The following is a 14,592-nucleotide window of genomic DNA, read 5'->3' as shown; positions in this document are numbered from 1 at the left end:
CTAGCATGGGTCTTGTTAAAGTACCTTATTGCAGGTAAAGGAAATTAGTTTTCTAACAACTCAGTTCTCATTTTCAGAGTTTTAGACGTTATTGCTATATACCAAAGTAGTTGCTAAGATGTGAGAATGCAGTGACAGTGATAAAGCCAAGTCAGATAAAATGATTGTCAGATGACACAGTTTAGCCAAATTATCTGGCTATGACTAGTGTTAAAAAGGCTTTGTGGCAGACAGCCCTGACGGTTTTTGCCACGAATCAGAGAAGTCGGCTTGTAAACTGTAGACAGGTTGGCTAATGATTTTAACATTTCCTTTCATTCCCTTCTCCCAAACAAGTTTGCCCATTCTGCGTGTTTGTTTAAAACTGCTTGTTTCTTACCCCATCTAACTTCTTTTTTAGCAATGTCTTCTCCATGTTCCAAATCTTAGCAATTAACTCAGTGAGAACAACGATATTATTAGCAATAGGAATTGTGGCCAAAACTACAAAAATAAGACCCAGGTTGTATGAAACCAGAACTTCCCTCTGAGGAACCAAAATGACATTTAGGAAATTGGCGAGGCTATTTATACACATAAAATCATCTCTTGTCTCTGTTCTATGTTTGTGCTAATCTTTAATAGGCAACTAGCCCTGACTAATAACAGAGATGTTTCTGTAATCTACACCTGATGTTGTCTGTCAATCCTCTTATTACCTAGGAGGAAAACAGTTTTCTAAAAAGGTTCTTAAAAAGACAGATCACAAGTGTAAAAAACACCTCTTTTTTCTCTGAATTAACATTCTTGATGGAGGCAGCTGAGCATGATAAAACAAGCCTTTCAAATCCAGATCATCTGACCACGGGTTATACTGTCAGAGCGGGGTTAAGTCTGCATTACGGGCTCGTTTAAACCCCGACAACTGCAAACATTTCAAATGTACAAAAAGCCCTCAGTAGCCCCCTCTAATACTAAATCATTGTTGTGTGGAAATCTGAGATGCTGCAGCTCAAGATCGTGGGCCCTCATGAGCAGGTGGGATGTGAGAAACCGTCCACACTCAGTGGGAGGCAGAGAACTGCGCTTGTTGTTGCTGTGGGTAGGATTGTGTGTGTGTGTGTGTGTGTGTGTGTGCAAGCCTTCACTACATTCACTATGTGGGTGTCTGGGCATAGCAGTTTTGGGGAGAGAACAGTGATCCAACACTGAAAATCATGCAGGCCCACTGAAACATCTGATAAAGATAAAAAGCTGATTCCCTGTGCAAAATGCTCTAACATGGACCTTGACTTCTAAATCACCCTTTAACTTACATCAAACACTTCATATAAATAAACCTGCTCTAGTTGTGGAGCTGGCTGCTTATGGATTAGTGAATATAAAATGTAGTTTCTGACTGGAGTATCAAGAAGAGGTAGATACGTACTGCTGGAGTAGTCTGGAGGGGCGTACATGTCGTTGAGATGCACCGGTCCTGGCTTGGCCACTTTCAGATAAACCATATCAGAGGTGTTCTTCAGCGCGGCCACTGCCTCCTCATGACGCACATCCTGTAGCACGATGTTGTTCACCTGAATGTGATGATTGTTCGAGAGAAGAGGAAGGAGGGGAGGAAAAAAAGATCCCTGTATCAACACCTGAACACCTCGTGTCTTCGCTGCACTGTGACAACAGCAGACATCACAGCAGCCATCACACCAGCCAACACAATAATGAATCATAGCTTGAAGGTATTATGAGATTTCAGTACATTTCAACAGCAGAGTGAAAGGTTGGTGTGCTGTGCAGCGTTAACACAGGTCAAAAGCAGTAGGTAGAGAGGTTCTAAAAATGAGCTGAATTTCTTCAGTTTCTCTGGAAATACACTGTCAGTCAAAAGTTTTTGAACATCATATATTTTAGCAGTTTTGTGTGAATGTCAAGCGACATGTTCTGTGTAAATAACTTACAGCACTGTATATGTGAACCATCAGTGGGTTAAAATTTTGTATTATTGCAAACTGTCTAGATTTTGATCACTCCAACTAAGTGTTTCCCAAACTTAGGACTGCAACTCAGAATACTCCACGGACATGTTACTGACTCTTAATTCTTTGACTCTCCTTTTTAAAATGTCATTATATAATGTCTTAAACCGTGACAAACTATTTAAACTGTATGTACATGTGTACAGTATGCTCTTTTGTTTAACTATGGCCTGCTGAAAAATCCAATGAACAATAAAAAAAATTGTCATGGACCCATTTTTATTGGGTCACCAACTGTCAGATGAAAATGCATCTATTTTGCTACGCTGATCTGACCAGAAGGGGACAAATCAAAAGAATTGTTCCTGTATAAAGAAGAGACTTTTAAGTAACATCGTCTTAACAGTGGAGAAGTAAGTCAGTCATGTGTTTGCTTGCGTAATATTTGAACTGTTTGCTTTGTGTGTCTGTCAGTTGGTGGTGACTAGCGTGTTGCAGGCTAACATTTTTTCCCAGTATTTGCTGATGTTTTCCTGCAAGCTGCAACAGACTTTCCATCCTTGACTGGCAGGCTTGTTTGGGTTGCCGAGAGACACCAAATTTCACTTCTGGGTCACAAGCTGAACGAGTTTAGGAACCCCTGCTCTAACTAGAAACCTTGAGCAGTACAGTTGATACACTATACTGTAAATTTATGTTTTAAATGATCCAGTCTGCATGTTTACACCACACAGTAGGATTGCCAACCTTCTGTCTGTGGTCTCTTCTTGTATCTAGATAACTTTTGAAAATGTTAGAAGCAAAAAAATATGCCTTTAAATGGTTTTCAGCTTGTTGTTCATATTTAATCAACTGTCAAGTTCCTACTGGGATTATCTAATTATTGTGTTTATTTTACTTGTTTAGTTCTTTTTATTTATTTTTAGTGTGTTGCAAAAATTATCTTATGAAAACAGCTGCAAAAATTCTATAAAACAAACAAAAAGAGCATGAAAAACAAAAAAGGGTGAGTAAATAATAACTGTAGATGGATTTGTAATAGTAAAACATCATTATGACACAGTGTTCCTGTGTAATTTGTTTCATGGGCCTCTAATGAGTTTTGCTTTTTTACCTGCCTCACCCATTGCTATGTTTAAAATCCACCACATTATAATGTTCTTTAGCAGTCTTATACAAATGTAATATTTCTTACTCTGATGTCCAGCTGATGGGCCTTTTTATTGTCATGGCCCAAATGGTGCAATGGGTGTTTCTAATCAGCACGAACGACTATTGCTGAATTTTTGTTTAACTCGCGAGTGGACTACATTAACACCTAAAATGAGCTCATTTCGATTTGTACACTCAATATGTGACTGAGTCAGAAGGAGGCTCATACAGCTAGCAGGCGGTCTCCAGTCTGCAGCCGTCCATCTTTTTGGGCAGCTCCTCCTTCTATGATCTTGGTAATATAGATGCTGTTGTCTCCTGGGATATGTTGGTTGCCGATGCCTCCGGCGATGCTGAATCCAAGCCCTGGTCGAATAATACACACAGTCATATAGTCAATATGTGCACATAGAATCACCTCTGATCTGACATATTTTTAGATATATACCATGTTAGATGCTGCCTCCCCTATCCTGAATATTTCAGTTCTTGCTAAATGTTGCATTAAAAGTTCTGTCTTTGTCTATAAATTAACCCCATCTACAAAATGTCTTTAAAGGGATAGATTGGATTATTTGAAGTCGAGTTGTCTGAGGTACTTTTCCATAATCAGTGTATTACCTACAGTACATGGAAGTCAGCGCACCCCGTGTCTGCATGGGAGCTAAGCAATGAACTGCTGTTGACAGGATCAGCAACAAAATGTATTTTAGCCACATAAAAAAGGTCCACCTAAAAAAAACTGGTATCGCTTTAAGTGCAAGTTATATTTGGAATAATTTCATTGCTTCACTTTGCAGTCAGACAGCCTTTTTTGATGGGAAACCACTGTTAAATAAGCCAAACATTACTCTCTCCAAACCAGCCAAACTCCATAGATGAAATCAGTACTTTTATCTCATGGAAAACAGGAGTTGCTGGTCTACTGCTGCCTTGATCTGTTAGTTTGTTCTTATGAATGAATCCAAACTATTCTTTTAAAACAGCAAAGTTACACAATAATACAAACAAATTAAGAGATTGAGGCAGCAGTACACCAAAAACTCCCATGTTCTGTGAGGTAAAATTACTGATTTAGTCAATGGAGTCTGATTGATTTTGAGATAGAGATATTTGGTTTATATAACGGCAGCTTCTCATCAGAAAAGGCTACAAAGTAAAGAGATGAAAATACTGATTTCCTGGGTTCTTGGGTGGACCTTTTTTAAGTGGCTAAAACACCTTTTGTTTCTGACAATGTCCACAGCAATACAAGGCACAGCTTCCATTCTAGTGCCCCCCTCTGTCTTTGTCTGTATTTCCTATTTTAATGTGCATTTCACCTGAAAAACCTCACACCTATCTATAAACGTGTCCTTAATAAATCTACAAATTATACAATAGTAAATCAGCATGAGTGCAATTATCTTCATTAAGTTTGCACGACAATGAGCTCATATATTTTTGTTTTAGTGTGTGATAAGTGGGATGTGTCCATACCTTTGGGCCCTTTCAGCAGGTTGACCTCCAGAATCGTCTCAGGTGGGGCCTGCCTCCGTCGGACCAGCAGCCGCACCACTGGCCCCGCCTCCTTCAGGGCCTCCACCGCCCGGCTGTGAACCACCTCAGACACATCCACGTCGTTCACACGCAGCACACAGTCATTCACCCTGTGGAGGGAAAGGTTTTAATACACATCACCCAGGCTGCCATGTCAGTCAACACATAACAGATGGAATTAATTCACTACACAAAGGCGGGGAGAGACCCTTGCATGTACTAAGAAACCTCCACAGCACATAAAAAAGCACTCCATATCATGATTTTTGCATGTTTCAGGCTTTGGTTTTTTCCAGTGAATCATAACTTTGAGGAAACACACAGAGCCTGGGGGCATAGGGCTGTAGAAACTCTGCCTCCCACACAGAACTGCCTGGCGGGACACACAGTGATGGTGGTGAGCATTAAAGAAGAGAGTAGAGAAAGGACGAAGAGTGCAGAGAACCTAAGGAAGGAACAAGGTGAGGAGGAGGAGGAGGAAGACGGGAACTTACCCCAGCCTCCCATCCATAGCAGCTGCTCCTCCTGGGATGATCTTGGTGATGAAGATCCCCGGATCATCAGGAATGTGGGGATTGTCTATTCCTCCAGCGATGCTGAAGCCCAGGCCAGAGTTCCCCTGCACACACACAGGTTATGATTGGCATTTTCACTAGGGTACAATAAACAACAACAACACACATACACTTGGATGTAAGTGATGGACCCAATGTGAGCTCAAGGTCAGTACAATATGGCTCTTAAGTGTATTGGTATCTCAGAGGAACACGTGATCCATGCAAACTGCTCTGGGGATTTCTCCAGGCATTTCTGATGTCCATTTTTGTGGACACGTGTGTGCGTGTGTGTCCTTGCATGTGACGAATGATAATGGCATGTATTCCATTAGAGGAGGGCACTTCATTCAAAATGTCACGCTTATTCCGTCAAAGCCACAGTGAGGCGTCAGTGTTAGAAATGCCCCATGTGTCCACGGAAAAGTGGATTTATGATGTAAAGCAGCGTTTATCAACAGAGGTGGTGCCAACCCCAGGGGGGGCATTCAGAGATTGTCGGGGGGCACTGCGAGCAATACTTTTGAAAGGGGGGGGGGGCGTTAAGGTGTTCTTGGGGGGTGTTTGTGGTGAGTTTACACCAAAGATTCAGGACAAGACAAACTGAAACTTGAAACTATGCCTACTTGCAAAATAATGTGGTCGGCAACATTCAAAAAAAGTCATTTTACTGAAATCATCAAAGGATCAATATGTGGCAATTGCACGTCCAAAAATGAGCACAAAAGTCCAAATAGTGAGTTGAAGCCAAAGACTGTATATTAAATAGGTTATAGGTTGTTGCCTATTTAATAAATACGATCTATGGTTGAAGTGAGTCGTGTAACCCCGTCCCCTCCTCTCCAGACCCGAAGAAGCTCAGACAGGCTGCAGGAGTGCAAGATGAGCCCAACTGTGTAAATTTACAATAACAAACGACAACCAGTCCTACACTATAAGTTGATCCGCTGTTTGTATCTGCCAGTTGTTTGTTGATGAAAAACTAAGACCTGAAAACGAAAGCACATTGATTTGAAAATGCACTCTGGAGTTACAGTTCAGTCACTGCCTGCTAGACTTTGTTTACAAATTGCTAAGTTTAATAGTGAGAATCATCTATTCCTCGAAAAGATTATTAATGATTTGTTACAACTCATAAACAGATACTTACTCATTCGGTGAACATTCAACATTAATTTAAACTCAAATTAGTGTGAAAAAGGGAAGCTAAAACAGTTATTTTGCCCCGTAATATAAATTTCAAAGGGGGACACTGTGGCTGTAGTGTTGTTGTCAGAGAAGCGAGTATTTCAACTCAAGCATGTTTCCTTAATCTCTGATAATTTATCATGGTCACTTCATGATAAATAGATTACAGATTTCTCCTTGAAGAACACTGTGACATGTCCTGTTGACACTCTATTTACTTTTCGACATAAAAGATACAGATTATTATGCACATGCACACAATTTCCTGATTTATTTGCCAAATTATGATATAGGAGACGATGAACAAAGAATGTACCATCTGTGGTTGAAATAATTCCACTCATATCTGCATCAAATAAAAGACTTACAGTAATTTGCCAGTTTAATTTCTTAAATTATTCGCCAGTCATTTTTTTAGCAAATACTTTTGCACTGTATCTCAAGTAGTTGTTTTGATGCCAAAGTTTACTTCTACTTGAGTACTTGTTTTTTCAAAGTAACGATATTTTTACTTGAGTACAGTTTTTTGGTAGTCTTAATAGGATAGCCTACGTATCCTTTTGCTTTTTTTCCCCAGTAGCCTCAGACGCTTTCCTTGATAGACTGCTCTTGTTTTCCACTAGCAATTAATAAAAAATAGTTTTGTTTGGTATTTCTGATTGGCTGATCTTTGTGATCAAAACTGAGATCTAATTAAAGCTCAAAAGTCAAATTTGTAACTGTTGCATTTGTTTAACACTTACAAATATAATTTCTATTCACATGGCTTTTTTTTTGCTCACTGTGAAGTGATAATAATTATACAGAAACTTTCCAGTTTAAGCTACTACAAGGAGTTTTTAAGAGGTTATAAAACAGAATTTATTACCGATGCCTCATATGACCTACATGAGTTAACAAGACCATCAGTGAGAAGATCAGTTATTTCTGTATAGTTATTCTTAATGCCTGCCACAGGGTCAGATTCTCCTTGAAATGAAATGAAACAAGCCTGTGTTTACATTTGTATAATCAGTAGTATGTTATCGAGTTAAAAAGAAGCAGGAGATTTTTATTTAGATAAAAAAATTGATGCTCTATTTTGTGGTTATCATGGTTGAAACACTACTGCTTTTGAACACAGAGTCCTCCAAAATCACAAAATATAAAAGCTCCTGTAGCCACCTTAAATAAGATCTGTTATTTGGCTGTTATTTGCTATTTGGTTATTTTTAATGATATAATACAGAATACTAATCAACATTAATATTCAGGGAGGACAATACGCCTACATTTTATTTGATAGGGGGCGGTAAGAGACCTGGCTAATGGATAAGGGGGCACTGGCGCAAAGAAGGTTGAAAAGCACTGATCTAAAGTAAAGATGAGATGAGAAGCGTCATTTCTATTGCATGATACAGAGCTTCTCACTCTCTGCAGGGGACAGACACCACCACCTCCCATCTTCTCTGGCCCTGAACTGACAAGAGGACCCATTTGGATCCAGCGGGTCCGGGCGCGCTGCTGCATCTGACAGCCGTGGCCACAGAGACAGGCAGCAAACAAGACAGCTGAGAAAAGACCTCACTTTATTATTTTCTATAATTAATGAGCAACAGTCGAAACAAATTAGGACAGAGGGAGGCTGAGGCCTCCCAGTGTGCTGCTCTGGAGCCAAGAGGAGTACACTGGGCCTCACCACCAAATGTTACACACCCACAGACCTTTTAAAGTGTGACTTCGCATAGCTTATTTAAGCTTCCTGCATGAAGAAATGCCACTTAGAGTGGAAGGGGCAAAGAGATACTGTGCATCTATCGTGGGTTCGGAGGTGCATCTATATGTGGGTGGAATAATGAGAGCAGAGACGTATAGCTCTGCCACTACAAGCTGAACCGGCGCTGACAAGTGCAGCGGTGCCTGCTGAACAATTGAACAGGAGAGCACTTTACATTTCTGGCGTCTGCTGATGACATGTGCATCAGGATTATGTAAAAAGCTATGCCTCGCTGGCGTTTATTCTGTGCTCATACTCACATGATACACCATAAGACATTCTTACAGCGGTGATGTAACGGCTATAACTTCACAGCATCACATATGATTCTCAAGCATTTACAGAAATGAAGATTTTTCTCTGCTTTTATGTTCTTTGAGCTCAATGAGTGAAGACTGAGCTGCTTACTACCACCTAGTGGGGAGAAATCCATCCATCATGCAGAAAATACAGTAAAGGAGCAATATGTAACAATTGCACATCCAGAAATGAGCACTGCAGTTCAAATAGCAAGTTGAAGCCCTGGACTGTATGTTAAATAGGTTGAATCCCTAGCTGACACATGATCTTTGGCTGAAGCGAGTTATATCCCCTCGACCTCTCCTCCCCAGATGTGAAGAAGCTCAGGCAGGCTGCATGAGCACATGAGTGCAACACACGTGCTACACTGTAAACTGACAATAACAAACAACAGAAGTTCCTCCACTGTAAGTTGATCAGCTGATCAGTTGATGATCAAACTGTCAATTGCCTGTCAATGTAAAGTTCAGCCTATTATCCTGGAAACAAAAGCCCACTGCTGACCAGACCCCATTCATATAACAGTTATAAACATCTAATACTTCTAAAGATATTAATAATTTCTTACAGCTCATATGCAGACACTTACTCATTCAGCAAACATTCTGCATTACTTTTAACTTTAATTAACATGAAACAAGAAAACAAAAACGGTTATTTTCCAGCCCAGAAGAGAAATGTAAAAGGAGGACACTGTGGGTATAACCTTGTTGTCAGAGAAGTCAGTATTTCAACTCATGTTTCCTTAATCTCTCATTTGATGATAAATTACAGTAACTGATTTCTCTTTTATATGTTTAAACTGTGAGAAAAAATGGGCAAAGCTTACCCTCTCTAAGATGATCTCTTCATATTTATACATCCCATCACTGCCATTTACCTGTCAGGACAAAAGAAATTATAGTTAGATACACCTTTAAAAAAATACAGTAAGAAAAAAAGAAGCATGCAAATGTTTCAGCTAAATCCTTGGGAACATAATACACAGTAGACCTATGTACAGACTGAACACAGAGAACCGTGGCGAATAGGATTATTGACAAAATATACAGAAGATACATTCACCAGATTGTTTTACTAACTAAAAATACCACCATGAATTTCCGATTTGCTGCAATCAAAAGGGTCTTTATTTCTCAAAAATACACTGTGGCACTAAATGTGCAACTGCAGAATGCACATTCCCCACAAACAGGCAGGGTCAATGGGATAATGGATGTCGGCCCACATGGCAAACAGCATGTCGCTACCAGGAGGCGGCCTTTTCATCCACACACACACACACACACACACACGCTCATGCACCGACACAGAGGGAGTGTGAATGCGAGAGATGTATACTGTACAGAGAGAGAGAGAGAGAGAGAGAGAGAACAGATACTTACATAAGGGCCCGCATCTAGTGAGTCTGCGTTGACGATGATGGGGGGAGGGTTGGCCTGTGAATATGAAGAGATACACATTATCTCAGTGTGTGAGGCTGGCAGCACACAGACGTAATGCGGTACACACACTATCACTTGGGAGCAAAGTGAACGGATGCCATGGGAACAGTCAGTGAATCTCCTTGGGGCTGAGAATGTGTGTGTGTGTGTGTGTGTGTGTGTGTGTGTGTGTGTGTATGTTGGGGGGAGGTGTTGGAAAGGTGTGAGGACTGAGAATGAGGAATGGGGCAGAGAGACCGCTGCTTATTAACTGCCACAGCCAGACGTCCTGTGGTCACCTCATAAAACAAACCGGCTTGTGTTCCAGCCGTTGGGACAATACGTTTATCCCGCATCAGCCCCTCCTCTCCCACTTTCATTTCACACGCTGAAATAACAAACACCATGTAGTATCACATGCAGCAATATGCAGGATTTTATGGTTCAGTAGCCATTTAGTTAACATGACAGGCTACATGCATGAATACTAATGGAAAGGTCTAAATTAGGCCTGGGCAGTGAAACAACAGTGAATCGACAACAGACTCTTCATCAATAAAAATAAGAAAATTGTTCAATAAAATGTTCAATAGTTTCACTTAAATGCAATAAACGTAAACCACCAAGACGGCGCAGTAGCAAATACGCCCTGACTCATAAACAGCCAATCGTGGTACGAGTGACACTCAAACAGCCAATCATTTAACAGGTGTGTTGTTCAGCTGCACCATCGATATGCGACAGAACAACAGAAACAGCGCGGTGTGAGGAAATTAGTGCCGACAATGCAATTTTTTTTTAAATTGTGTTAAATAAAATTTTAAGCTATACTGCTCTAGTCTAAATGATCTTTTTTATTCTAGAATTTAAGGGATTAGGGTTATTTTATGTGTGTAATGCTGAAATTAATAGTTGATTAATCGATTATATGACTGACAACAATTTTGATAATCCCTTGATTGTTTTAGCCATGGATCAACCAAAACTACCAAACATTCCTAAATCAAATATAAGGCTTTTTTCCTCATGAATATCATGACAAATTGAATACCTTTGCTCTTTGTTTCTTTGTTTTGGTTGAACAAAAAAAATATTTTAAAGATGTTCTATCTGGAAAATCTCTGGAAAATGTAAACAGGAATTTTTCAGTATTTTCTGATATTTAGATTGAACTGGTTAATCAATTAATAAAAATGATCTTTAGTTGCAGTAAGGACTGGGTATCGACACTTGATACCAAACAACCAAAGTAACAAACACAAATATCTAAGTAGTATTGAAACTTCTCTGGTCAAATGATACCTGTATTCGATCCTTTTCGTACCCCGACCTAGAAAAAAAAAATCACTATTTGCATGGTTTTGCTTGCAGCCAATCATCACAACTGTGATGAATGTGCATTGTTTGATCATAAGTGTGACAAAGTCTGATAAGCAGGAAGCTTATATACTCAGTGAGAGTAGCTTTTTTGTCTCCAAGAGATGTTTCATTTTGAAGACTGTCCTGTGATTGTCCCACTACCACAGCAGCTGCCGTCCATACAGTCTGTGGTGTGATGAAGTCAGATGTGGTGCATTTAAAGGACATGGCAGCTCAGTGTGCCAAGATGACACCAAAATGTTCAAAAGTATGGCTACACTAAACAGCAGTAGCATCTAATAAACATTATTGTACAGAATGAGGAAGGATTATTTCAGGAGTCTTTCCATCACATGATCGATATCAAATTAAATAGAAAAAAAAGCATCCAATAAAGTACTCTATCATCATCGGTATCACTTTAAGGGTATCAGAAATGGTAATGGTAAAATAATTCTTTCAATAAAACCAGGCCGTTCTTGAAGCCTGATGTATAATCTGTTTAATCTGGAATCAAGTTTTTATTTTGGCAGATAGGGCGGAAACAATTTGCAGATCAATTATTTACTCAACTCAAAATTAACTTTCAACTATTTTTGCTGTTGCGTATTTTCACTGTTGGCTGACTGTTTTTTTCTCTAAACCATTTTCATTTTTAAGTAATCACCAGATCAATTGATGATGGTTGTTTGATGTTTGCTAAGAATTCAGAATTTTTAGACTAAAATATTCTGATCTTTATTCTGCTATTTAATAGTTCAGTTCTCAACTAAAAAACATAATACACCTTTTTCACAGCAGCCATATTAATATGAAATACAGTAAACACATGAGTTACCAGTGACATTAATTAAGGTTCAGTTCCATTCAGGTCAAACAGAGTCAGGGTGCTGCTATTGTGCATGTTTGCTCACTTAATTAGCATCATTGGTAACACCTGTGTTTACCAAACTATTTCATATTAAATGTGACTGCCGTGAAAAAGATTTCAGATCAGCCTCTTTAGTTTCAGTTCAGCTTTTCTTTTTTTTAATTTTCCTTTGTTTGTTTTGTGCACATGAAAAGGATCAAATATAAAATGCAATTATCAATTGACAATATTGATGCATATTGTCAGTATCGGCCTTTAAACCCCACTTGAAGTGTCACATATTAACTTTAACAGCTCAATTAACTTTCCATCTCAGCTCTATTGTGCCCCCTGGTGTTTCTTTTTCCACGTCAGGCCTGCAGAGTGACCGACGGAGGTATCATACCTCAGAGGAAAGCAGCCAGAGTGGAGTGTGAAGGAGGAGGCGCCAGTCAGGTTTGGGAGCTGCTTGATGACCGTCCTCTGGTTCAGCACACTGACGGTCTACTTTTTATTGATTTGATTGAGCTGTGTGGGTGAGGGGATGCTGACGGAGCTGCTCGGGGACCTTACACTTCCTCAGGTCCGACACTTAAGAGAAAATCACTAGCTGCCTGTCTTACCTCAACCCTCCCCCACCTCACCCCCTCTCACCTCTGTCTTAATGTATGCAGATGCTGCTGTGTCTGAACAGCTGATTCTGATCTTCCTCCTCAATCATCACATTTTACAGATTACTTTTGATGCTATTTTTGTGTAAACTGGGCTGTTTGCTTGTACATTGTAGAACTGCCTGCAGTGATATCTGTAAATATACATATATATATCCAAAGCTGGAGAATAAATCAATATAATACGATATTGTGATATATTGTGAAGAGTCAAAATGATCTGGGATTTGCTTATAGATATGTCACAATATATCTTCAGCTTTAAGGCTATTTAACAGTTTGGTGATTGAATTTTCTCACATTATTTGAGTGTTCTTGCTTAATTAAATTTGACACTTTAATTACAGTAACATTACATATCAATGTGAAATTATTTCAAAAGCTCCAGTCAGGAGCCCCATGTTAGATTGATATTTATATTAAGGTATTTGATTTAGAATATCACAATAACTAAGTTTGTCGTCTATCATCCTCCGTGTGCTCATTTCCATCTGGTTATTTTATTTGTAGATGTAAAATTCTCAACTGAATTCCCGGAAAATGTACCATATCGCACGGGGTTTCTGCAAGTTTCAACAAATATAATACTTTTTAGACCTTTTAAGACCATTATAAACGCAATTTAAGACCTATTTTGTGTCCTTACTGGCAAAAAAGTACAAAGGATATGAAGGAAAATTGGAGTCCCAGAATTACAGCATTCAGCTGAACAGATCCATGTGTATGCAACAGTGATAGTAACCGGGGTTGTTGGTTCCATGCTGGTTTCATTTTGTTGTCGTTAAAGCAGGATCAATACAATTTTTTCTGAAAAAGAATCCGAGACTGAAGTTAATGCACCATTATAAAATTAACGTCAACTTAATAGTCCGATCAATTTTTAAGATCTGGCAAAATCATATCTAAGACATTTTGAGGCCTAAAATTCACTGATGCCTTTATATGAATTACATAAATTAACAAGAACATTTGCAAGAACATTGGCTGTTTCTATATATTTATTCCTAATGCCTCCTACCAGGCGGAGTCTTCTTGAAATCAGATATAAGAGCCTGTGTTTACATTTTCCTTGACAAAGTTACAGTGAGTAGTACATAACACAGTTAAAATGAAGCAGGAGGAGATTTTTCTTTAGATAATTTAATTTTTGACATTATATATGATGGTTATGGCTGTGGAACACTAGTGCTTTTGTCAATACGCGCCACTAAAATCAATACAATATGAAAATTCCTTCTAGCTGCTTCAAAATAAAAATACTGGAACATGTACAACATAATAATACAATATTCACATTTGAGATGCTGAAATGAGAGAATCTGGACATTTTTTCTTTAAAAAATTACTCACATCAATTAATTGATTATCAAAATAGTTGGCATTAACTTAATAGCTGACAACTAATTGATAAGCTTGATCAACATTGCCAACCTCTACCCAGATGTTCCAGGTACAATTTACCCTATGTATAAGATTTTACTACTTCAGCAGTATTTAAAAACCCCTGAACAGTTTTCAATCAAGTTGCAAAAGGATGCTATACTCCTGTAGCAGCTTGAAACACACTCTTAAAAAGATCTGATGCTTTGATCCAAATCATTCATCACCTCACAAGCTGTGCAGGTGTCACTTCATTTCTCCTGGTGGTGACGGTTTGCTCTCCAGATACACAGAAGCTGTAGATTTGACCCACTCCAGTCGGTGGTGATGTGCTATGACTCTGGACAGCTGTGGCTGCAACCCTCCGTCTCCTCCCTCCCTCCTCTCCTCCCTCCCTCCCTCCCTCCCAGTCAGCACAATCAGGCCTTCGTTGTAATCTGCATATGGGCTAACAGATGCTCACGTCTGTG

General features: G+C 39.2%; 1 protein-coding gene across 8 annotated transcripts in view; it reads right to left on the bottom strand.

The window, feature by feature from the left end:
• Window positions 1-14,592, bottom strand: part of dlg3 (discs, large homolog 3 (Drosophila)) — a 118,347-nt gene that overhangs the window by 39,238 nt on the left and 64,517 nt on the right. For all 8 annotated transcript variants that reach the window (XM_084718931.1, XM_084718927.1, XM_084718928.1 and 5 more), the window contains 6 exons: window positions 9,824-9,877; window positions 9,268-9,318; window positions 5,135-5,259; window positions 4,581-4,750; window positions 3,331-3,467; window positions 1,409-1,553 (listed from right to left, as the gene is read on the bottom strand). In XM_084718931.1, coding sequence (XP_084575057.1) covers window positions 1,409-1,553; window positions 3,331-3,467; window positions 4,581-4,750; window positions 5,135-5,259; window positions 9,268-9,318; window positions 9,824-9,877 — 682 coding nt within the window. The remainder of the gene's footprint in view (window positions 1-1,408; window positions 1,554-3,330; window positions 3,468-4,580; window positions 4,751-5,134; window positions 5,260-9,267; window positions 9,319-9,823; window positions 9,878-14,592) is intronic.

This window comes from Lutjanus erythropterus, chromosome 5, assembly GCF_056507025.1.
Source record: "Lutjanus erythropterus isolate fLutEry1 chromosome 5, fLutEry1.hap2, whole genome shotgun sequence".
In the NCBI taxonomy this organism is placed as follows: Eukaryota; Metazoa; Chordata; class Actinopteri; order Lutjaniformes; family Lutjanidae; genus Lutjanus; species Lutjanus erythropterus.
The sequence above is the reverse complement of the archived record's forward strand: the minus strand, read 5'-3'. Positions and strand labels throughout refer to the sequence as shown.